The sequence below is a fragment of the Lynx rufus genome, unplaced genomic scaffold (assembly GCF_022079265.1).
Source record: "Lynx rufus isolate CCGP_SWC_20201006 ecotype Redwood Valley unplaced genomic scaffold, mLynRuf1.p SCAF_23, whole genome shotgun sequence".
In the NCBI taxonomy this organism is placed as follows: Eukaryota; Metazoa; Chordata; class Mammalia; order Carnivora; family Felidae; genus Lynx; species Lynx rufus.
Genome location: NW_025814838.1, coordinates 22,690,691 through 22,714,108, shown reverse-complemented (window position 1 = coordinate 22,714,108; position 23,418 = coordinate 22,690,691). Strand labels below are relative to the sequence as shown.

General features: G+C 58.0%; 3 protein-coding genes across 3 annotated transcripts; 2 read left to right on the top strand and 1 right to left on the bottom strand.

The window, feature by feature from the left end:
• Positions 1-174: 174 nt before the first annotated feature.
• Positions 175-4,906, bottom strand: LOC124518055 (serine protease 27-like). The gene is made up of 6 exons (XM_047087834.1): positions 4,786-4,906; positions 4,449-4,544; positions 4,185-4,347; positions 3,347-3,624; positions 1,602-1,768; positions 175-444 (listed from the first exon to the last, which is right to left on the bottom strand). Exons 1-6 carry the CDS (start codon positions 4,904-4,906, stop codon positions 175-177), a joined length of 1,095 nt encoding a protein of 364 aa, XP_046943790.1.
• Positions 4,905-18,105, top strand: LOC124518054 (testisin-like). The gene is given in 12 exon segments (XM_047087833.1): positions 4,905-4,945; positions 5,228-5,309; positions 6,636-6,656; positions 8,059-8,128; positions 8,669-8,788; positions 8,904-9,037; positions 9,039-9,051; positions 9,266-9,434; positions 9,580-9,714; positions 10,332-10,615; positions 17,235-17,389; positions 17,814-18,105. Coding segments are annotated over 12 exon segments (1,458 nt in total). The 3' UTR covers positions 18,048-18,105.
• Positions 18,106-21,608: 3,503 nt separating this feature from the next.
• PRSS33 (serine protease 33) lies at positions 21,609-23,418 on the top strand. Its single transcript, XM_047087832.1, has 5 exons — positions 21,609-21,693; positions 22,198-22,360; positions 22,472-22,743; positions 22,936-23,105; positions 23,260-23,418. The coding sequence occupies exons 1-5, from the start codon at positions 21,609-21,611 to the stop codon at positions 23,416-23,418; spliced, it is 849 nt and encodes a 282-aa protein (XP_046943788.1).

Below are 23,418 nucleotides of genomic sequence, written 5' to 3'. Positions count from 1 at the left end.
GGCTCACAGGCTGGCGGGGCGGGCAAGGGAAGCTCGAAGCCCGTGGGGGATGCTCGAAAGGTGGGGCCGGGCCGCGGGCCGCGGGGTCTGAAGTCGGGGAGATGTGGGTAGGGGGTGGCTTCCTGAGGGACAGAGGCCAGAGAGGGTCCCTGAGGACAGAGGGTGGGTGGCCGGTCAGGCGAGGCCCAGGGAGACGAGCGTGTCCCCCAGCAGATACAGAACCAGCAACATGGCAGGGAAGAAGATCCCGGCAGGGACCGGAGAGAAGTTTCTGGCGTCCGGTGCTGAGCCCCGGATGGTGTCGACAATCCACGCGGTGTAGATGCTGACGTTGATGTAGACCCCCGGCCTTTTCGGGAGGGCGCAGTCATGTCCCCAGCTCACTACGCCTGCCTGGGTCCAGACTCCACCAATGTCGCAGACCAGAGGCCCTCCGGAGTCACCCTAGAGAGGAAGAGGAGTCCAGAAGGGTCGGGCCAGAGGGGCTGGGCGGCTCACGGGAGGAAGTTCCCAGGGGCCTCCCCAGGCCCACCAACCTCCCTTCCGCACTGCCGGCTAGGTCTAGTGCACGGAGGGTGGGTGGGCTGGGTGTTTCTGGAAGGCAGCAGAGGTCTGGGAATTAGGGGTCAGACCCCTGGCGGATGGAACACCATATTCTCTAAAGAAAACTGCATTTCAGAGAAGGGGCTCGGAGGAGCACTTCTGTGCCGCTAACAAAGTTGCTTGGTTTTTGACGAAAAAGTCTGTGGTAATACTGAGGGGGCACGTGAGATAAAGTGCGTTTTGCTTATAAAAGCAGACAAGGAGGGGGCGCCTGGGTGGCTCAGTCGGTGAGGCGTCCGGCTTTGGCTCAGGTCACGATCTGGAAGTTTGTGAGTTCCAGCCCCGCGTGGGGCTCTGTGCTGACAGCTCAGAGCCCGGATTCTGTGTCCCCCTCGCTCTCTGCCCTCCCCGACTTGTGCTCGTGCTCTCTCTCTCTCAAAATAAATCAACAGTAAAAAAAAAAAAATTAATAAAAAAAAGCAGACAAGGAAAGACCAAAGCAACCCAGACCAGAAGCGATGTTGCCCCTGAGGACAAGTTGCTCAAAGGCCCCGAGTGTTATTTTTTTTGGAGAGGAAAAAGACATTTCTGGCCCCAAAAGAAAAGGCTTTAGGGAGAGAAAATACGGTCACGATTTGTTTAAGCGTGTTTGCAAGTATTTCACGTTCTGATAATATCGGTGGGATATTCAAAGCGAGACCCGGTCCAGGAACATTTTTTTTCTTCCTTTTCAAATTGCCCTCGGTATGTATGTATTTGAGAGAGAGAGAACGAGGACGAGCAGGGGAGGAGCGGGGGGCGGGGGGGAGGAGAGAGAGGGAGAGGTAGAGTCCCAAGCAGGTTCCACGATGTCAGCGCAGAGCCCGATGCGGGGCTCGATCCCATGACTCTGGGATCATGACCTGAGCCGAAATCAAGAGTCGGACTCTCAACCCACTGAGCCCCCCGGGCGCCCGACCCTGGTATTTCAAACGACGTTGCCCTCCTCCGCCCTGGGAGTCCCCGGGGGTGATGGGGAGTGGGAGACCCCGGCCCCCGCAGGGGGGTGGCTTGCTCACCCCGCAGGCGTCCTTCTGGCCACTCTCGAAGCCGGCACAGAGCATGTCTTGGAGGATGACGGGCCCCGGGCTGACGGTGCCGGAATTCTCCAGATAGTAGTGGTTACAAGTCTGGGTGTCAATGAGGGGCAGGTACAGCTCCTGCAGGGTGAAGGGTGGAGGGAGCGCTGCGGGGCGGGGGGGGGGGGGAGCAGAGCTCAGAAGGGAGGTGACCGCCTCCTGGCTCTCAGCCGCTGCTTGTCATTTCTGCCTGTCACTCTTCTGCTTCTCGAGGAGCGGGGACCTGCGTTTGTGTCCGGGAAAGCCTGGCAGGAAGAGCCGCTGCCCCCTCCCTGTGGCAGCGCATGTCAGGGGTGTGGAGCCCTCCCCGGCGGCGTTGGCCTCCCTCCCCGGGCCCGGGCAGCGGGGTAAGCTGGACGCACTGTGGGGTGCAGGGCAAGAGCCGAGACCCCGGCCAGAGAGTGTGGTCGAGTCGCTTCCACCGAATGACCCTTCTCTTCTTGGCCCCCTAACGCTCAGGTCAAAAGCGGGTTGAGTGTGGCCTCTGAAAAATTCACGTCTGGGGCGCCTGGGTGGCTCAGCAGGTCGAGCGCCCGACTCGACCTCGGGTCAGGTCACGATCTGGTGGGGACGGTGCGGAGCCTGCTTGGGATGCTCGCTCTCTCTCCCTCCCTCTCTCTCTCTGCGTCTCCCCCGCTTAGGCGCGCTCTTCTGCTCTGTCTCTCGATACGTAAATAAACTTAAACAAAACTCGTGTCCGCGCAGCACCTCAGAAGGTGACCTTCTGTGGAAATAAGGGCTTTGCAGATCGATCAGTTGAGATGAAGTCATGCGGGATCAAGGTGAGACAGAAAAGGAGAGCACACAGAGCAGAGGCCGTGGGAAGGTGGAGGCGGGTCCCCGGGGGATGTGGCCATGAGCCAAGGAACCCCAAGCATGTCCCGGAACCACCAGAAGCTGGAAGGAGCGGGAAGGCTCCTTCCCTGGAGCCTTCAGAGGAAGCCCGGCCCTGCCAGCATCTTGACGTCAGACCGTGGCCTCCTGAACTGTGAGAGAACAACATTTCTGTTGTTTTAAGCCCGCCCCCCCCCCCCCCCCGGTTTGTGGTAGTCTGTTATGGCGGCCAAGGACAAGGTGACATTACAGCATGGCGCTGACGGTGGTGATGGCTGCTGGCCCACCGCGTATCGAGAATTCACTCTTGCCCGGCCCTGCCGGGAGCTCCCGAAATGCCTCACTCCGTGTAACCCTCACGTTAACCCCGCGAGGTTAGCCCTGGAAGCTCTACTTGTCCAAGGGGGGGGGGGGAAGCCACAGCCCAGCGGGGCTGGTGGAGGTCACCCAGCCAGGACTGAGGCCAGGCGAGCAGGCCCTGGGTCCCAAGCCACGAGGGCAGGGGTCGTGTATAATTCTGCAGACATATAAGGGGCACCGGCACTGGGCAGTCAGAATGTTCCGGGCCCCAGCCTGGGCCAGCATTCCAGAGCTCTGCCGGGGCCTGGCGTTCGTCCTTTGGTTACGGTGTGCTGGGAGGGCAGACCGGGGAGCCTGACGGAGGGTCTGGGGCGGCGGGCTGCTCATTCCTGGCAGCATTTCAGGGGCTCCCCTCTGCCGTGTGCAGGCTCCACGTTCGTCCCGTATGAGTGTGGTGGCGGGTGCGGCCAGCCCTGGGGAGGGGGGAGGCCCTAGGCCCCGTCAGCATTGGTCCCCACCCAACACCTGCCACACGCTCAGGGTGTCCTTACGTAGATTTGTGGCGACGTTCCCCCAGCCGGTGACCCAACACCAGGTGCCGTGACCCAGAGAGTCTCCGGGTTTGGGGAGGCAGACTGGAAGGATGAGGTCAGTGAAGGTGACAGGTGCGGCCAGCCGCACCAGGGCGACGTCGGCTCTGTTGTTCTCCTCCCAGTACTCGGGGTGCTTGATGAACTGGGCCACCGCGCGGAGCTCCTGGGGCTCCCCGGCCTGGGGGTAGGAGGAGATGGAACCCAGCAGCACGAAGTAGGCGGACAGGGGCTGCTTCCTGGAGATGGGAGAGTCGGGGTGGGGGGGTGAGGGCTGTGCCAGGGTCCCATGGGCGGGGACCGGGGACGATCTTGATTTGAGGGTCCTGATGCTACAGATAGACGGCTTTGCGAGCTGTGCGCGTGCCAGAAATGAGAAGTGCCCCGCCCAATCCTGGGACCACCCCTGCCGGACACCCACGCCCCCCTCTGGCGACTGTACCCCAGGCCCAGGAGGTGGTCACCTGCCCAAATGCTGCCCAGCTGGTGAGCGGTGCACTTGAGGCCTTGGCCTCTCAAGGGATGTTTCCGTGTGGGGGCCTTTGGTTTCTGGGAAGCGAATCATTTCTTGGTGGGTGGACGATGGGAGGGCCGGACGGTCTGTCTCCTCCCTCCCTCCCCCCCCCCCCCCCGCCAGTGCCCAGCCTTGAGGACAGGGACCATCCTGGGTGGATAAGTGACGGCCCTCCTCCGCCTGTCTCCAGATGGGCAGAAGGCTGTGGTTCACACGGAGAAGGGAGGGGGAAGGGCAGGTCCCGGCCACCCCGGCACGCGCCTGTGTCCCCCCAAAGATACTCACTGGTCGAAGCAGTGGGCTGCAGTCAGCACCCAGGCCTCGGTGATCAGGGAGCCCCCGCACACGTGCTGTCCGTGCTCCCTCAGGCTGACCTGCCACGGCCACTGGCCCGGCTGGGCATTCTGCCCCGACACGATGCGGCCTGACACGTGTGGGCGTCCGCACACTGCGGGGTGAGTCCATGGGCCACTTATGCGTGGTCCCCTCTGGGCTCCCCTGGCCCTGCAGACCCGCCCTCATGTATCCCTGCTGCTCGGGGGTTGGCACCCGGTCCCTTCTCCTCAGGCCCCACGAAGCGCAATTCTTTGTGACGTGGGACCCCGTGCTCCAGGGGAGGACTCGGGGCGGTGCCCCGCAGCTGAGCTGGGGGAAGCGAGAGCTGGGGCCCTAAATGGCTTAGCCACGCTCGGCTCCTGGGACAGACCGGAACGCGGCTCGGTGCGGGTGGACGCTGAGGTCTGGGGTGGCTGAATGAGGGTCCCCTCCCCCTCCCCGCGTCTGGGCTCCTTGGAGGACCTGCCCCGCACAGGCTATAAGGCGCGGGGCGGGGATCACCCATCGGCTGCACCTGCCCCTCCTCTCGGCACCCCGATATCCGTCCTACCTGAATCCAGGCCTGTCGCGCTGGCGTTCACCAGGGAGAAGTTGGGTGGGAGAGCAGGGGGGCTCCCCTGCAGAGCCACGGAGAGGAGGGAGAGCAGGCTGGCGGCGAGGGCCGGCGACATGGTATGTCCCAGCCACCACTTCCGCGGCTGGCTCTTGGGGTCAGAGTCCTCAGACACTCGGGGCGGGGGGGGGGGGGGGGGGGACGTAGATGGCCGCAGCCAAGCCCAGGTTCTGGGCTTGTCCTGGGGTGTGGCTGACTCCTCCGCGCCTTGCCCTTGGGGCTCGGCTCGGCACTGCTCCTGGGCACAGGGTCCTTGGCCTCCGCTCCCCCGCCCTGGCCTCACTGGCCTCGCGGCACCAACCACGCCACCACTTACGGGGCACTTCCCGGGTGCGGGCCTGTGTCACCCGTGTCCTATTCCTCCCGCCTCATTCGCCAGGCGCTCTTATGATCCCCCTATGCGGCAGAGGAAGCGGGACTCCCGTGGTGTAATGACTCACCGGAGGCCGGAGGCCGTACAGGTGACAAAACCACTTACCTCTGTGCTCTGTGCTGGGCGTCTCGTCTCCTAAGGACCCTGAGAAGGGGAGGCGGGGGAGAGGAACCGCAGACCCGAGGTCACGCCCCAGTCTGCCCCCTCGGCCTTCGTGTTCACCCCGGGGCTCTGAAGGGCCCGAGGTGGGGCCAAGACGCCTGCAGAGTGAGAGGGGCCCGTGATCCACGGGGGTAGAGCAGCGAGGAGACGCCCCTGGTATCTCTCCCCGACCGCAAACAGCAGGCGCCTGGATGGCCGCTGTGCTCCCCTCGCCTCACCTCTGTAAAGCCCCGTGGGTGGCCGTGGCCGAGAAAGCAGAGCTGACCAGCCTAGGGCGCCGGGCAGGGAGGGATGCAGGACACTTTCCCTGGTGGCTAAGTTTTCTGCTTCTCTCCACAAGCAGCCGTCCTTTCTGAGGCCCCCGCGCCACCTGGCCTACGCGCACCTCCCTCTCCAGAGGGCTCATTCCCCCTGGGGGGCCATGGTGGGGCTCTGAGCAGCCCCAAATACCTGATTTAGGTCAAAATCACGTTCAGTGAACGCTTTGGCGGTACTGCCTTTCCCACCTACCTGATCTCTTGATTTCTGAGGGGAGAAATGTGAATTTCCTAGTATCTGGAGTATTAAGAACTTAAAAAAAAAATTTTTTTTTTTTTTTTTTTTGCTTGATGTATTTCCAAGCTCTGTTATTGGGGGCATAAGGACTCGTGACTCATGTCTTTTCAGTGGCTTGTGACGTGTCAACGTAAAAGTTTCTGTATTTCATTCCTTTTCCCCCCAAAGTTCATTTATGGGTTTATCAAGCCCATGAACAGTGAGTGAGATCGTGACCTGAGCGGAAACCAAGAGTTGGACGTTTAACCAGCTGAGCCGCCCGGGTGCCCCCCCCCCCGCCACCCCGTATTTCATTCTCAAGTCTCGGGTTCACTTTCATCTCGTGGGCAATTTTGTCACCAATTTTGTCACAATAAATATATATTTATTTATATTAAAAAATTGGAATCTACGTGCTAGAATACTCGTACAATAGGAAAGCACTTCTGTTAACGGTATTATCGATTTCTGTGCTTGCAATAGAAGCTTAATATGACTCCCCGATGCCTTACGAGGATCAAGGCACATCCTGCCTGCTTGAGATTTTTTTTTTCTTCAGTTTCGTCCCAGAAATTCCGTTTGAGAACCCCTAGATTATCAGAATTATGTAAGAGCCAGAGTAAAGCTGATTTAAGGACGTCACAAGGGGACTTATCATCGTCACAATGAGTGTTGCTTAAAACCCACACCCACTCAATAACCCTTTTTGTGTTCACAGGTCACTGGTCAACTGCTGAGTGTGAGACTGAGGAGGTAAAACACACACAGCCTTGTGCTGGGGTTGGAATGTTTGTGTCCCCTCCCCCCCCCCCAAGTTCATATATCGGAATCCGTATGTTGAAGCCCCAGGTGATGTGTTTAGAGGTGGGACCTTTGCAAAGCAATTAGGACCGAAGGGTGGAGCCCTCGTGAGTGGGATCAGTGCCCTTATAAGGCCACGTGAGGACACAGGGCAATGGCAGCAGCTATGAACCAGGAAGGGGCCCTTCCCAGACACCTTGACCTCAAACTTCCAGCCCAGGAACTGTGAGAAATAAATATTCGTTGTTTATGAGCCACCCACCCACTTTATGGTATTTTGTCAGCCAGCAAAGCATTTGACTCAGAAATGATGTCACATCCCTCCTCTTCTACGTCGGCTCGTCCCGTTCCTCGTGTCTGCCGAGCTCGTGGTGGGAACTCGGTCTCCCCGTGGACTTACGTAAGCTAGGCCAGTTCACAGTCCCGGACAGATGCCTGGGACATCTGGCGCCAACATCAGGACGCCAGTCTGCTGCCGGGGAGTCTAGAACTTGGCCTTCTCTTTGTCGTTTCTCAACCCTTGATTTTATTTTACTTAACACACTTCTTGGTTTGTATTCATTTTTTTATGTTCTATTTATTTTTGAGAGAGACAGAGAGAGAGAGCGCGAGCAGGGGAGGGGCAGAGAGAGAAGGAGACACGGAATCTGAAGCAGGCTCCAGGCTCCGAGCTGTCAGCACAGAGCCCGACGCGGGGCTCGAACCCACGAACCGTGAGCTGAAGTCAGACGCTCAACCGACTGAGCCACCCAGGCGCCCCTTTTCCTGCCTAACTCTTGTTTAGTGTTTGTGAACACTCTCGCAAGAGCTTTCGAAGCATACCAGTTGGCGTCCTCCAAGCTGTCCACTGCTCCGTGTGTTTATTCCCTCCGTTTTCCTCGAAGCCGGTCCCTGTATCCAAACAGATCGTTCTGGTGCGTGTGTGGATTTTCCTCCAATGTTGCTTTCTCCTTAGTGGCCGTGCAGCGACAACAGGTTAAGTGAGCAGGCCCAGGATGAACCGACCCTCGACCGGGTCCTAGGAAGTCACCTCTGAGTCTTCGCAAAGTCTTGCTTGGAAAGAGCGTCTTTGTAGACCGGGAGCCTTGGGCCACTCCAGATACTTGATGCTAATAGCACAGTTGATGGGACCGCCTCGGGCCACACTGCGTCACTTGGACCACAGGAGGTGCTTTAGTCTGAGGACTAGGGTTAGCCACGTGGGCTGTCCACCCTGCCTCTGTCACGGAGCCCCAAGGATAAAAACCCCATGTCACGCGTCATTGCTGGGAGAATTCAGCTCTGCCCATCTGACTCCATTGCTAAAGGGAAGCTGGAAGCTGCCACCTGGTCTCTCCTAGGCTCTGTCCTCCACACCTTGTACCGCTGCAGTGAACCATCACCGTGGAGATGACAGCTTCTCTAGGTCCTGTGAGTCCTTGTAGTGGATCAGTACTCTGAGGGCGGCCCTGGGGGCCCCGGTTCAGTTGTTCACTCACATCTATAACTCAAGAGACAACTTGATGACTTTGGTGCCCTGCACCAGTGCCCAAGGACGAGGCAGACTGTAGGCTCTGTGGGGCTGGGTGGGGCCAGCTGGGAGCAGCAGGGAGGCTGGGAGCCCTCCAGGTGGCCCACATCAGGCCATTTCACTCGGGCTCCTGGAAAGGACCGTGGCTTTTAGCAGCAGCCCAATACCGCCAGGCCCCCAGCGGGCGCTCGGTGAGGACTTGCTCTCACGGGGGTCCTGGTGGGGACCGGCCTTGGCCCTTCCCCGAAGAAGCGCTGGGTGGAGGAAGGGGGGCAACGAGCCGGGCAGCCGGGATCCCAGGGCTGCAGACAAGAACCGTTTGGGGGCACGGTGCGGTTGGGGTACCCAGCTCGAAGCCCTCGGACCCGGACCGGTCCCGCTGGGGCGGGGGGGGGGGGTGCAGCGTCGCGGGCGTTCCCTGCCCCCCCCCCCGGGGTTAGGCGCCCCGAGCGGGCGGAAGCAGAGGGGGCGCCGCGAGGCGGCAGAGGCGGCCGTGGGCGCGCGCGTCCGGGCGCTGCTGCTGGCGCAGCTGTTGGTGCGAGCGGGGCTCCGGGGACAGGGTGAGCTGAGGCGGGGGCTGCGGGCCGCCCCAGGGGTGGTGGGGGACGGCCGGGGCGCGTGCAGACCGCGGGGAGCTCACCTGGCCGCCCGCCATCCCCCCTCCGGGCCCCCCAGACGTTCAGGATCTGGACCGGCTGTTTCCAGGTAAGGCGCCCGGGACGCGCGCCTCCCCGCGCAGGGCACCTGAGCCGGAGCGCAAGGGGCGCCTCATCTTTTCCTCTCCCCGCCCAGGTTTCGAGAACTCACGTTTCGTTGCTCACGTGTAACTGCCGGGCCCCGGGGGCGGGGGCGGGGGTGGGGGGGTGGGAGGGGCGGCGCCCGCGCGCCACGTGGGGAGGGGCGCGAGGTCCCCCGGTCCCTGGGCGGCGCGGCCCCGACGCGCGCGTTTTCCCAGGGGCCCCTCGCGTTGGTTCGCGCGGGCCGGTGGGGCGGCCGGGGTCGTGCGGCTCAGCCGCGTGCCCGTGTGTCCGTCCCAGGGCCCTGCGGCCGCCGAACCGTTTCGACGACGCGCGTGGTGGGCGGCAAGGACTCGGAGCTGGGGCGCTGGCCGTGGCAGGGCAGTCTGCGCTTGTGGGGCGCCCACCACTGCGGCGCCAGCCTGCTCAACCGCCGCTGGGTGCTGTCGGCCGCGCACTGCTTTGAAAAGTGAGTCTGGGGGCGGGCGGCCCTCCGAATCGGGGTTGGGGGGACGCGTCCTCCGGGCCTGACGCGTGCGGATTCAGCTCTCTTATGTTCCCGAGCCCCGGCCCGGCCGCAGCCACGTGAGAAAACCCTGTTCCGTTTTTTCCAGAACGTTCTTTACCGCATTCCCGTGCCCTTTTGTGTCGTGTTCTTTTCTGTCTTCTCTTCTCCCCGGATGGCAGCGCCAGCCGCCCCCTCCCCATCCCACCTCCCCCGGTGCAGGTGCACCGAGGGGCGGACCGAGGTGGGCGAGCTCTGGGCACAGAGCCTGGCCTGCCAGGACCGTGGGCTCGGGGAAGCTATTTTGACCGCACCTGCCTAGTCCTGTGCATCTGTTCTTTTTTTTTTTTAAGTTTTAGAGAGAGCGAGAGCGCGCGCAAGCACAGTGGGGGAGGAACAGAGAGAGGGAGAGAGAGAGAATCCCAAGCAGGCTCCAAGTTGAGTCTGCCCGATGCGGGCCTCAAACCCACAAACCTTGAGATCGTGACCTGAGCCGAAATCAAGAGCTGGACACTCAGGCTGAGCCACCAGGGTGCCCTGTTCATTCTTTTTTGGGATTGCTGTGGCAGGTGACAGGCCGGTTGAGTAACCAGCCAGATCCGACCTCAGGGAAAGGCCCTTCCTGCCCATCCCCGCATCCCCCGGTCCCCGGGTTCTGGGATTTTGGCCCATCTTCTCTGGGCTGCCATCATTTCTACACTGGGCGCAGTGGCCCGTGAGAGGAAGTGCTAACCGTGTCCAGGATGAGCCCTAGCAGCACCCCTGCGGCCCCGCCTCAGGGAGTGTCTCCCCTCCCCCGTGTGTGCTCAGGGGGCCCTCCCTCCTCTGAGGACCCTTGCCTGCTCTCTCCTCCCTCGCCAGACACAAAGATCCCTCGAAGTGGACGGCCCAGTTTGGTGAGCTGTCCTCCAGGCCAACTTTCTGGAAACTGTGGACCTTCTACCATCGGTACAGGGTGAAGGATATCGTCGTGTATCCCCAGTTCAGTGGGACTTCACTCAAGGACATCGCCCTGCTGAAGCTGTCCTCCTCCGTCACCTACAATAAGTACATCCAGCCCATCTGTGTTGTGGCCTCTTCCTCTGAGTTCCAGAACAAGGCTGACTGCTGGGTGACTGGCTGGGGGCACATCGAAGAAGGTCAAGGTGAGGCTGGGGGCAGGTGGGGGGTGGGGCAGGGGGGGCTGCGGGCTCCGCCGTCTGTTCCGTCCACAGCGGCTTCAGCAGCCCCCACCTGGGTCTCTGTGCAGCTGGGTCCCTCCTGGGGGCTGCCCAGCAGTGCCTGCCCCCCCACCCCGCCAGGGCAGGACCTCCTGTCCCCACACCCCCTTCCCTCTGCCTTCCAGAGACTGTGAGCCCGAAGCCACAGTGAGAGGGAGGCCAGCTGGGCCCAGGCCCACGCTTCCCACCCGGCCTGCAGGGGTGTGGAAGTTTCTGGGGTGAGAAAGGCCTCCTCAGAAAGGCCTTGGGTATGTGGGGTTTTTTAAATTGAGATTTAACTCACAAAACCTAAAATTCACCGTTTTCAAGCATACGGTTCAGTGGTGTTGAGTGTAATCACGGCTGTGCAACCATCACCATCATCTAGCTCCAGAACATTTTTACCATCTCAGACTGAAACCTCGTACTTCCTAGCCTTTACTCCCAATACCCCGTTTTCCCCTGGCAGTCACCCATCTGCTTTCTGTCTCGGGATTTCCGGACTGTGGACATTTCATAGAAATAGAGTCCCACAGCGTGTGGTTTTCTGTCCCTGACTCCTTCACTCAGCATATTCAAGGTTCGTGTGTGGTCCAACACGTACCTGTACCCCGTTCTTTGAGGTTTAGTTCACGTAATGTTAATCATTTTATTCCTTTTTTAAAAAAGTTTTTACAGTTTTATTTATTTTGAGAGAGAGCGAGCGAGTGAGAGCATGAGCGGGGGAGAGACAGAGAGAGGGAGAGAGACCCCCAAGAAGGCTCCACACCGTCAGTGCCGAGCCGAATGTGGGGCTCGAACCCACGACCAGGAGATCGTGACCCGAGCCAAAATCAGGAGTTGGACACGTAACTGACTGAGCTGCCTAGGCGTCCCTAAATTAATCATTTTATTATTTTTTTTAGTTAATCATTTTCAAGTATACAATCCCGTGACATTTAATTTAGTATGTTCACGGTGTATAACCATGAGCTCCATCAAGTTACAAAACATTTTCATCCCTCCCAGAGGAAATCCGATAGTCACTGACCAGTCACTCCCCCTTACCCTCTTCTTCCGGCCCTTTGGCAGCCACTAACAAGCCTTTTGTGCTGATGGATATACCTATTCTGGATTTTTCATGTAAATGGATTCATATGTGACCTTCTGTGTTTGGCCTTTTTCATGTAGCATGGTGCTTTAGAGATTCATGGGTGTTCTAGTATGTACCAGAGTTTTCTTCCTTTTTATGGATGAATAATAGTTCATCCTATGGATAGACCACAATGTATTCATCCATTCTTCCATTGATGGACTTTTGTGTTGTTTCTGCCTTTTGGATACTGTGAATAGAGCTGTTATGAACATTCATATACAAATTTTTATTTGAACACCTCTTTTCAGTTCTTTTGTGTGTATGTCTAGGAGTGCAGTCGCAGAATCACGTGGTAATTCTATGTTTAACGTTTTTTAAAATTTATTTTCAGAGAGAGAGCAATCGGAAGGGGCAGAGAGGGAGAGAGAGAATCCTAAGCAGGCTCTGCACTGTTCGCACAGAGCCCGATGCGGGGCTCAATCTCATGAACCGTGAGATCATGACCTGAGCCGAAATCAAAAGTCGCACACTTAACCGACTCAGCCACTCAGGCGCCCCTGCCCGTTTTTAATTTGAGTTGTCTTTGTTGTTGAGTTGTAATAGTTCTTTATGTATTCTAGATACTGAACCCTCATCAGATACACGATCTGCAAATATCTTCTCCCATTGTGTAGCTCTCTTTGCTGCACTTTCTTGCTAGTATCTCTTGATGCACAAAATTTGCAAAATTTTGATCAACCTCAAATTATTTTTCTTCCGTTGCTTGTGCTTTTGATGTCAGGTCTAAGAAACCACTGTCAGAGTCAAGATCATGAAGATTTACTTGCACGTTCTTGCAGAGTTTTATAGTTTTAGCTCTTATATTTATGTGTCGGATCCATTTTGAGTTGATTTTTGTACATGGTGTGAGGTAGGGGTCCAACTTCATTATTTTGCCTTTAGATTTCCAGTTGCTCCAGCACCGTTTGTCACAGAGACTCCTCTCCCCAATTGAATTGTCTCAGCATCCTTACTGATTGACTGTAGATGTGTGGGCTTATTTCTAGACTCTGAATGGTACTCCATTGGTGTGTATGTTCATCCTTATGCCGGGACCTCATTGTCTGATACCTGTAACTTTATAATATATTGAAATCAGGAAGTGTGAGTCTTCTAACTTTGTTCTACTTGTTCAGTAGTGTTTTAGTTATTTGGGCCTGTTGATACTCCATATAAATTTTAGGGCCAATTTGTCAATTTCTGCTAAAAAGAGCATTGGGGTTTGGAAAGGGATTGCATTGAATTTGTAGGTTGCTTTGGGGAAGCATTGCCACCTTCATTATATTATATCTCCAATCCATAAATAAGGGATATATTTCCATGTATTCAGGTCTTCCGTTTCTTTCAGCAGTGTTTTGTAGTTTTTGTTAATAAGTCTTTGATCGCCTCAATTAAATTTATTCCTAACTATTTTCTTATTTTTGATGCTTTGTAAATGAAACTTCTTTTTTTTTAATGTTTATTTATTTATTTTTAAGAGCGAGAGAGAGCGCAAGCAGAGGGTGGGGAGAGAGGGGGAGACACAGAATCTGAAGCAGGTTCTGGGCTCTGAGCTGTCAGCATAGAGACCGACACGGGACTCGGACCACAAACTGTGAGATCGTGACCTGAGCCAAAGGCCAAAGTCAGACGTTCAACCAGTGGAGCCACCCAAGTGCCCCAGTAGAATAACAGACTTTTGTGGTTTGATCTTGGGTCCTGTAATTTTGCTGACTTCATTTATTAACCCTAGCCCTCTTTAAATGTATTCATTATGATTTCGTGTACACACACACACACACACACACATATATATGTACGTATGTATGTAGATATGGATGATCGTGTCATGTACGCATAGAGATAGTTTTACGTCTTCTTTTCCAATTTGGATGTGTTTTATTTTTCTTGCCTAAATGCCCGGATGGGAACTTCCAGAAAAATGTTAAATGAAATGGCAAAAACTGGCATCATCATCTTGTCCCTGATCTCGGGGAAAGCTGCCCGCCTGTCCCCATTCAGTGTGATGTCCGCTGTGGGTTTTTCACATCTAGTGTTTATCATGTTGAAAAAGTGCCTTCTATTCCTACCTAGCTTATTGAATGTTTCTCTAATGAAGGAATTTGGATTTTGCCAACTGCTTTACCAGCATCCGCTAAGAGGAGTCTGTGGGTTTTTTTCCTTCATTCTATTAGTGTCTGTAGTACGTTATATTGATTGGTTTTTGTATGTTGAACCGCGCTTGCATTCATGGGATAAATCTCACTTGGTCGTGGTATACGGTTCTTTCGCTATGCTGCTAGGTTCCGTTTGCTAGCATTTTGTTGAGAATGTCTGCATATATGTATTTTTTGTATATATACCTTTTGCATATATGTACGCATATTATTATTACTATTATTGCATTAAGGATATTGGTCTGTTGTTTCTTTTTCTTGTGATGTCCTTGTCCGGGATTTGGTGCCCCCATAATGCCGGTCCCATGGAATGAGTTAGGAAGTATTCCTTCTTCTCCGATTTTTTGGAAGAGTTTAAGAAGGATTGGTGTTCATGTCTTCAGAGGTTTGGTAGAATTCACCATTGAAGCCGTATGGCCTAAGGCTTTTCTTCATTGTGAGGTCCCTGACTACAGATTTCATCTCTTACTGGTGTGTTCAGATTTTCTGTTTCTTTCTGAGTTTTGGTAGTTTGTGTTATCTAAGATTTTGTCCATTTCATCCGCCTGATATAATTTGGGGTATAGCTGTTTCCCTTACAGTCCTCATTATTGCTGTAAAGTCTGTAGTTATGTCCCCACTTTCATGATCAGTTTTGTTGATGTTTCAAAGAACCAAGTTTTGGTTTAACTGTTGATTTTCTCTATTTTTCTATTCCCTACCTTGATTTTCTCTATTCTCTATTATTTCCTTCTTTCCTTTTACTTTTTTTAAATTTTTTTTAACATTTTATTTATTTTTGAGACATGGAAAGATAGAGCATGAACAGGGGAGGGTCAGAGAGAGGGAGACGCAGAATCTGAAACAGGCTCCAGGCTCTGAGCTGTCAGCACAGAGCCCGACGCGGGGCTCGAACTCACGGACCGTGAGATCATGACCTGAGCCGAAGTCGAACATTCAACCGACTGAGCCACCCAAGTGCCCTTGATACTATTCATTATTAAAAGTTGGGTATTGAGGGGCACCTGGGTGGCTCAGTCGGTTGAGCGTCCGGCTTCGGCTCAGGTCATGATCTCACAGCTTGTGAGTTCGAGCCCCACATCGGGCTCTGTGCTGACAGCTCGGAGCCTGGAGCCTGCTTCAGATTCTGTGTCTCCCTCTCTCTGCCCCTCCCCTGCTTGCTCTCTGTCTGTCTGCCTCTCTCTCTCTCTCAAAAGTAAATAATAAAACATTAAAAAAAATAATAAAATCTTTTTTTAAATTGTGTTTAGAGAAAAAGAGTGCGAGCAGGGAAAGAGGCAGAGGGAGAGAGAGGGAGAATCTTAAGCAGGCTCCACGTTCAGTGTGGAGCCCAAAGTGGGGTTTGATCCCACGACCATAGGATTGTGACCTGAGCCTAAATGAAGTCTGACACTCAACCACACAACCGACTGAACCACCCAGGGGACCCTGGATTCTCTATTTTTAATTCATGCTGCTAATTTCTGCCTTTTAATTGCAATCTAATCCATTTAACTCATTTCCATTAAAATTAACTACTGATAAGTAAGGATTTACTTCTACCATTATTCTATGTCTTCTGTATATCTTGTCACATCTTTCAATATCTATATCTGTACTTTATATCTTTTTTATTTCCTCTTTTTGTGTTTCATTGATTTTTATTAGTGGTCTGTGTTGATTACCTTCCCATTTCGCGTTCTGTGTATTTTCTTAGTGGTTGACCTGGGGATTACAATTAACAACTTAAATTTATCGTTTAAAAATTTTTTTTAAACTTGATTTTTTTTTTAACTTGAGAGAGTGAGTGCGAAAGTCGTGGAGAGGGGCAGAGGGGGAGAGAGAGAGAGAGAGAGAGAATATGTTAAGCAGGCTTCACGTTCAACACAGAGCCTGACGTGGGGCTCGATCCCACGACCCTGGGACCATGACCTGAGCCAAAATCAACAAACGCTTCACCAACTGAGCCAGCCAGATGCCCCAACAAGTTAAGTTTATAACAATCTATGTCGGATTAATAGCAACTTAGCTTCAGTAGTACACAAAAATTCCGTTCCTTACGCAGCTCTTTCCTCAGAGATTTAGAATTGTTGTATGCACGTGTCTTAAATTATAAAGGAAGGGAAAGAAGTGATAAACCAAAGCCATAATAGGCCTGGCTCTCCTATTTACCCCTGTGGTCACCTTTACCAGCGCCCTCTCTTCCTACGAACGGACACTGGCCAGGGTCCTGAAGACCTCCCTTGCTCCCTTTTCTGTTTCTAGTAAGGCAGGTCTGCTAGGGACGAACCTTCTTGGCGTTTGTTTATCTGAATCTGTTCATCGCCGCCTCATTTTCTGAAGGACAGCCTGATAGAGAATTCCGATACAGATACAGAATATTCTCGGTCGCCTGTTTGATTCTTTCGGCCCTTTGAATGTGTCATCCCGCAGCCCCCCCCCCCCCCGCCACTGCCTCCAGGGTATCTGAGAAGAATGTGGCTGTTAATCTTGGTGGGGATCTTTGATGTGACACGCATGCAGCTTCTCTCTTGCTGTCTCCCGGAGTCTCCCCTTCGATACTTTGATGAAAATGTATCTCCGGGTAGATCTCTTTGTGTTTATCCTGCTCGGGAATTGCTCAGCGTCCTCAAGATAGGGATTCATACCTTTTGTCAAATCTGGGGCATTTTCGGGGCGCCTGGGTGGCTCAGTCGGCGAAGCGTCCGACTTCGGCTCAGGTCACGATCTCGCGGCCCGTGAGGTCAAGTCCCGCGTGGGGCTCTGCACTGACAGCTCAGAGCCTGGAGCCTGCTTCGGATTCTGTGTGTGTGTGTGTCTCTCCCTCTGCGCCTCCCCTGCTTGCGCTCTCTCTCTCTGTCTCTGTCTCTGTCTCTGTCTCTGTCTCTGTCTCTGTCTCTAAAATAAATAAACATGAAGAAAAACTCTGGAGCGTTTTCAGCCTGGATGCTGCAGATGAAGTATGTTAATCCTCTACCGTGTCGGTGTCAGCCCCGCCCCCTGAGCATGCTGTGGCTGAGGGACCTCCCCGGTGGCCCAGCCAGGGGCTGTCATCTTCATTCTCCAGATGGGGACACTGAGTTTCAGGGAGAAGCGGTGACCGCCCGCCCATCCCTCGGGTCCTTCTGTGGCATCGTTCATCGCCCATAATGTGAAGGGTGCTGGGCTGGGGGCAGAGGCGTCATCGAGAGCGATGTCCCGGACCCTGTGGGGGCCCCGGGGAGCCCACCCCCCCCTCCAGCCTCCCCCTGTCCCAGATGGCAGGGGAGGGGCCGAAGCTGTCCTCTTCCTCTCTCTGACCCTCAATCCCTGACAGTTCTACCGCCTCCTTACCGTCTCCAGGAAGCACAGGTGTCCATCATAAACAACTCCAGGTGCGACTTCCTGTTCCGACGTCCCGGTTTCCTCAGTTATGACCCGGACGACATGATTTGTGCTGGCTCTGAGAATGGCCAACGTGACGCCTGCAAAGTGAGTACGCCCGCCCCCACCAGGGCCTTGCTGGACCCGGGCACCACCCCTCCCCACCTTGGGCCTGGGAGCAACCCCCCTGGTGCCCGCCAACCCACCCGAGGTTATTCATGAGAAAACAACCATGGGCCTTATTTCTCCAGCTGGTACAACAAGCATTAATTGTTTTGCCTTCATTGTATCACCTTTGATTCTCACCTGACCCCTGGGGGGGGGGAGGGAAAGGGGCAGTTTGAGACCGATGCCCACTCTGCAGATGCAGGAACCGAGGCTCGTTCGCTTCCGGGGTGGGGAGTAGGATGTGCACCCGGTCTGCCCGGCTCCACAGCCCCTCCTGCTGTCGCCACAGCTGTCCCTGCCTCTCCGCCAGCCCCTCACCTGCCCCCTGCCCCGCCAGGCCTGGCTCACCCGCGCCGCTCCCCAGGGTGACTCCGGTGGCCCCTTGGCCTGCGAAAAGAGAGGTCTGTGGATTCAGGTTGGAATCGTGAGCTGGGGATCGGGCTGCGGTAGCCCCAACCGGCCCGGGGTCTACACCAACGTCAGTAGGCACTTCAACTGGATCCGGACGCGGGTGGCCCGCGGCGCCCCCAGGCCAGTCCCCTCTCGGCTGCTCCTGCCCCTCGCTGCGCTCTGGGCCGGGCTCCCGCAGCCGGCCTGAGCCCAACGGAGTCCTGAGAGCTGGGGCCGTCTGCTGAGCCAGGCCCCGTCCCCCACCTTGTCCCTTTTCTAATAAACTCCTTAGCGTGTTGGAATCGATGCCTCGCAGAGCATTGTGTGGCCCCGGGTGGCTCCCTGGACACCCTCACGGTCCCCCCGGGATCCAGTCCTTCACTCCTGAATCTCGCTCCAGCTGTCTGCGCCATTCGGGTTTGGGTGACGAACCACGGAGCCCTCTCTGGTTGGTTCAATCAGAAAGATAGTTTATGGGAGGACGTCAGTCACCCCCGGGTCGCTGGGGGCCAGGAAGACCGGAGCGGGGTGCAGCGGGGGGAGCATCCCGAGCCCCCCGGTGCTCATGCCGGTGCGACCCTCCACCCAGACGCCAGACGCTCCCGGTCCTACCTCTGTCCCCGAAAGGCCGACCCGGGACCAGGACTGGGGTGCGGGAAGTTTACTTGGGGGGTGACGCCGGGAGGCCCCAGTGAGGAGCAGGGAAACCGAGGCAGGGAGGGAAGCAGCCCGATGGCGTTTGCCCACATGAGGGGGTTCCCGCTGAGGGCAGCGGAGGCAGAGTCCTGCTGGAGCGGAGAAGCCGCAGGGGCACGGCTCAGCATCGCCCCCTGGAGGACAAGGACACCGGGCGTGGGCTTCTCTCCAAGCTGGAGCACCCCTGGTGAGGCCGGGTGGAGGGGGGCAGCCTCGGCCTGGCCCAGGCCCCAGGCCAGCAGGGCAGCCTCCGGGGCACCTTGGAACTGCTGAGGCACATTCCTCCCCTCGGCTCCCCACCCCCTGCCCCCAGCTGTGGAGAGACAAGTAGAGGAGTGGGAGGGGGGCCCTCACCGCCTCTGTCCCACCTCCGACAGCCTCGAGGTTTATAGGGCGACACGTTCAGGCTTCATGCTGTGGCGGCCCTTGAGGCTGGAACTCCCCTTCTCCCTCTTCACAGTGAGGAAACTGAGGCCCCGGGAGGTGGCGGGACTGAGTCACCCCGCTCACCAGGGTTTTTGTCCGCCTCTCACTGCCCACGGACCTGCCGGGCCCCACACGGAGGGGCCAGCAGATCCCTGGGTGGCGAGTCCCCAGCCGTCTCCCGGGCATGCCGTGGGGTCTCCTACAGCGTCCGTCCATTTCCGCTTCCACAACCCACCCTCCGAGGAGCTGGAACCTGAGGGCGCCTCCTGTCCCCTGCTCCGAGGCCCTCCAAGCTGGCCCCAAGAGGATCACCCACCACCCTTGGTGTCCCACATGTCGCTGGAGGATGGCGCTATTCAGTGCCCTGCACCGGCTGCCGTGCAGCACCGCTCCGCGGGACCCCCTGGCAGGGCCGGGACGGCCCCTCCAGCAGCAGGTAGACTCCTTCCGCTTCCGGGGCCCGGGGCCTGCGTGAGCGGCTGCGTAGGACCACTGGCCCCCGCCTGAGCCGTGTCGCCCAGAGGGTCGCGTTTGGAGCCACCTCCCCAGAGGCTCGGAAGGATCCCCGCAGTTGCCACAGCCCGCCCCCTCCCCATGCCCGGCTCACCCCTACACCTCTGCCTCTCCCCAGGCTGATAAGGACAACCTCTGGTTGTTACATCAACGTGACGTGGGGACTCTGGCTGCGGCCACCCCAAAGGGCTTGGGATCTGCTGTGACATCACACACGCGAACCGGATCCTGAAGAGCCGGCAGCCGGCTGGTCTCCCCGGGGCCGCCCCCCGCCCCCCACCTCCTCCTCCTGCCACCATGTACAGAGGGTAGGGCTGGACATTTGTCACACGAGAGTCCTGTGCTGCAGGCAGTGGGCTGGGCACTGCCACTGTGACGCGCCCGCGCAGGGCGACAGGCTGTGAAACGTATCTTCGCTTCTCCCTTGATAGACTGTGGTCTTGGGCCATCAGGAGCTGTTTATAGAGCTGTGGTTTTGTGTTTCCATCCTTGGCATTTAGAGACCTTGTAAGCAACGGAATCCCCTAGAACTAGCATGAGTGCAGGAAAGTCATGTCAGAGGCAGAAAAGGCAGTCGGGAGAAGGGCAGGGACTCCCGGACTAGGAGCTCCAACACCGCAGGGCACTCTTTCTCAGTGTGGAAGGTTCCAGGCGCTCAGGCCAGCTGAGAGTCCTCGCCTGTGACCACGGCCATGGCTGCCCCACCCTCAGGCCTCCAATCGGTCCTCTCTCTTTCCAGGGTAAAAGTCCCAGGGAGAGATTCTGGTTGGGTCCGGGTCACGTGTCACCGGGACAGTGGCCCCAGATTGGGTCGTTCGTCCTCTCCTGAGACTGGGGGCAGGTCTGTGCCAGAGAAGGTAGCGTGGAGTCAGCTGTGAGTCAGGTCCCCTCCCTGGGCAAGCACATGACATTTCCCCAGGGGCCACTTTTGCCATGGGACTGAAGGGTGAGGGCTGAAGGGGACGTGGGCCCAACAGAGGTCTGTGCCTCAGTGTCTCAGTCTGACACAAGGGTTGGGTTTGGGGGCCCTTTCCAGGGGTTCTACTGGCTATTCACCCAGTTTTGGCCCCTCCCTGCACGAGCCAGCTTCTCAGAATGAGTGTTGTCATCCGTGCCCTCCACCCCGTGCCCCTAGTTTCCAACAGGCAGGGACCCAGGTCCCCTGCGGGACAGGCTTCCAGCCTTTAGGCCACAGCTGCCCTGTCAAGTTTGGCGCCCGCCCCCAGACATGGCTGTGTGTCCCCGGGGTTCGCTCTCCCAGCAGCCTCACTGTCCTGGCCACACCAAACCCAAGAGTGGACTGTGTCCCAAGGTCAAGTCGGCTTCCGCTTCTGGTCAAGCAAGAAAGAGTGCTGGCCAGCCCCGAGGCAGCCATCTCCCACTTTGAGTGCAGGGCAGGGTCTGGCTGGGGCTCCGCGTGGGCCGCTCCCGGATTTCTGGACAGAACGGTCGAGTCAGCTGCTCCCGTGACCGGCACTGTAAGGAGCTGGGAGCTGGGATCAGGTTCACAGATGAGCGGGCAAGGATTCTCCAGAGCTTCCTGGCCTGACCACAGCTCTCCGCCCCTGGCTTTGCCCGGCCCTCAGCAAGCTGTCAGCACCGCGGCCCGAGCCGGGCGTCCTTTGACAAACCCAGGTGTCCCTTTCCTGCCACCTCACAAGCGCTGCTCAAAGCATCTTTGTTCGAGGCGGGACTGGTGAAGCCGCAGCCCCGCCCTGGCCTCCTTAATCACCCCCTGGCCAGGCCCACACACCCCCAGTCCCTTTAAGCCCCCAGGTCCTGCCCCTGCCCAGTCAGCAGGGAGGGCACCGGCCATGCAGGTAAGAGTAGGGTTCAGGAGCAGCTGGCAGGCCATGGAAATAGGTCGGGGCGGGGGGGGGGGAAGGGGCCAGGCTCCAGGGCTCCTGTGGACAAAGCTTGCAGGGGTCGGAGGACAGGCATGATCCCTGGGGTGCGGGGACAGGGAGGTGCATAGGACCTGTGCCCCTGGGATACGTCCAGGGCCAACCAGGGGCTGAGGGAACACAGAGGGCCTCTGGGGCCTGGGGCTAGGACCCTCCTCTCCTTGCAGGCACCGCCCGGAGTCCAGACCCTGAGCGGTGTCACCCTTCCCTGGCCCAGCTCTGAAGACAGAATGAGGGGGGCCTCCCGCCTCCAGCTTTTGCCGCTGCTGTTGCTGCTAGGTGGGTGTGGGGCAGGGGCTGGGGGCTGTTCCCAGTGTCCCGTGTTACCCCTCCCCGGCCTGGTTCCCCTAGAGCACTTTGGGGTTCCTAATCTCGGCTTCAAAGGTCCAGGTTCTCTCCGTCACTGACCTTGGGCTCTCCGAGCTCACATGTGCCCGTCTGCGTAAGGGGTACAAGTCCCCCCCCGCCTCACAGTGCTCTGGGGAGGGTTAAGTCGGGTAACCTGTTGATTGCACAAAAGCCTGGAACCAGGTCGGTGCCACAAATGTGTTTCACCCTCCTTCCTAGTCTCTGGCCTCCCTCCCTCTCCCTCTCCCCCTGTTATCTGACACCAAATTCATAATCCGGTCCCTTCCCTCCTTCCTCCCCCAGGAGCTCCTGGGACACCGGACTCTGCAGGTAAGGAAGCCTCCGGGCCCCTGGCGCCACCCCCTCCCTGACCTTGGCCCTGCGCCTCTCCCATCGCACGATCCCACGCGCCTGCCAGCGCCCCCCCCCCCCGTCTTCCGCCCACCCTCGCGCCCTCCTTGTCCCCTGCAGCCTGCGGGCAGCCCCAGGTGTCCAGTCGGATCGTGGGGGGCCGGGACGCTCGGGACGGACAGTGGCCGTGGCAGGCGAGCATCCAGTACCGCGGGGCGCACGTGTGCGGGGGCTCGCTCATCGCCCCACAGTGGGTGCTGACGGCGGCGCACTGCTTCCCGAGGTCAGCGGGGTGCGGGGGCGCCGCCAGGCCGGCTCCGGGGGATGCGGCGGCCCGGGGTGCCGCGGGGACCCGGGAGGGGCCGCCGTCCGCAGCGCCGCCTCTGTCCCGCAGGCGGGTGCTGCCGTCGGAGCACCGCGTGCGCCTCGGGGCGCTGCGCCTGGGTCCCGCCTCGCCCCGCGCGCTCTCGGCGCCCGTGCGCAGGGTGCTGTTCCCCCCGGACTACTCGGAGGGTGGCGGCCGCGGCGACCTGGCGCTGCTGCAGCTGAGCCGCCCGGTGCCCCTGAGCGCCCGCATCCGGCCCGTCTGTCTGCCCGAGCCCGGGGCCCGCCCACCGCTCCGAGCGCCCTGCTGGGTCACCGGCTGGGGCAGCCTCCAGCCCGGAGGTGAGGCAGCGGGGGGTGGGGGAGGGACAGGGGATCCTCCTCCACCTCCCTCTGACCGGGAGCCCCCCACTCTCCCAATCCGGGACCCAGCGAGACCTCCAGACCTCCTCCCGGTCAGACAGGCGGGTCCCACCACTCCTGCTTCCTGCCTCGCCCTCTCCCCGCTCCTATAGTCCCCCTTCCTCCCCCCAGTGCCACTCCCGGAGTGGCGACCTCTGCAGGGAGTAAGGGTGCCGCTGCTGGACGCACGCACCTGTGACCGCCTCTACCACGTGGGCACCAGCGTGCCCAGAGCGGAGCACATAGTGCTGCCCGGGAACCTGTGTGCCGGCTACGTCGAGGGCCACAAAGATGCCTGCCAGGTGCGGGAAGCTGCCTGGAGCCCCCGGAACCCGGCTCCCGTCGCAGCTCCCTAGAACCCAAGACCCAGGGGCTGCACCTCCTGGCCCCCAACCCCCAGAAATGCCATCCCAGATCTTCAAAGGGCTGAGATCTAAGCCCGACTTTCTCCTGCAGGGTGACTCTGGGGGACCCCTGACCTGTGTGACGTCTGGGCGCTGGGTCCTGGTGGGCGTGGTGAGCTGGGGCAAGGGCTGTGCCCTGCCCAACCGTCCAGGTGTCTACACCAACGTGGCCACTTACAGCCCCTGGATTCGGGCTCGCCTCAGCCTCTAA

Coding starts and splice junctions, on each gene's coding strand:
- LOC124518055 (XM_047087834.1), bottom strand. CDS start 4,906: ATGTCGCCGGCCCTCGCCGCCAGCCTGCTCTCCCTCCTCTCCGTGGCT. Junction 4,348..4,448: donor GCCTGAGGAGAAGGGACCGG/GTGCCAACCCCC, acceptor CTCACCCCGCAG/TGTGCGGACGCCCACACGTG. Junction 1,769..3,346: donor GAACGTCGCCACAAATCTAC/GTAAGGACACCC, acceptor CCCGCCCCGCAG/CGCTCCCTCCACCCTTCACC.
- PRSS33 (XM_047087832.1), top strand. CDS start 21,609: ATGAGGGGGGCCTCCCGCCTCCAGCTTTTGCCGCTGCTGTTGCTGCTA. Junction 22,361..22,471: donor GCGGCGCACTGCTTCCCGAG/GTCAGCGGGGTG, acceptor TCTGTCCCGCAG/GCGGGTGCTGCCGTCGGAGC. Junction 22,744..22,935: donor GGGCAGCCTCCAGCCCGGAG/GTGAGGCAGCGG, acceptor TCCTCCCCCCAG/TGCCACTCCCGGAGTGGCGA.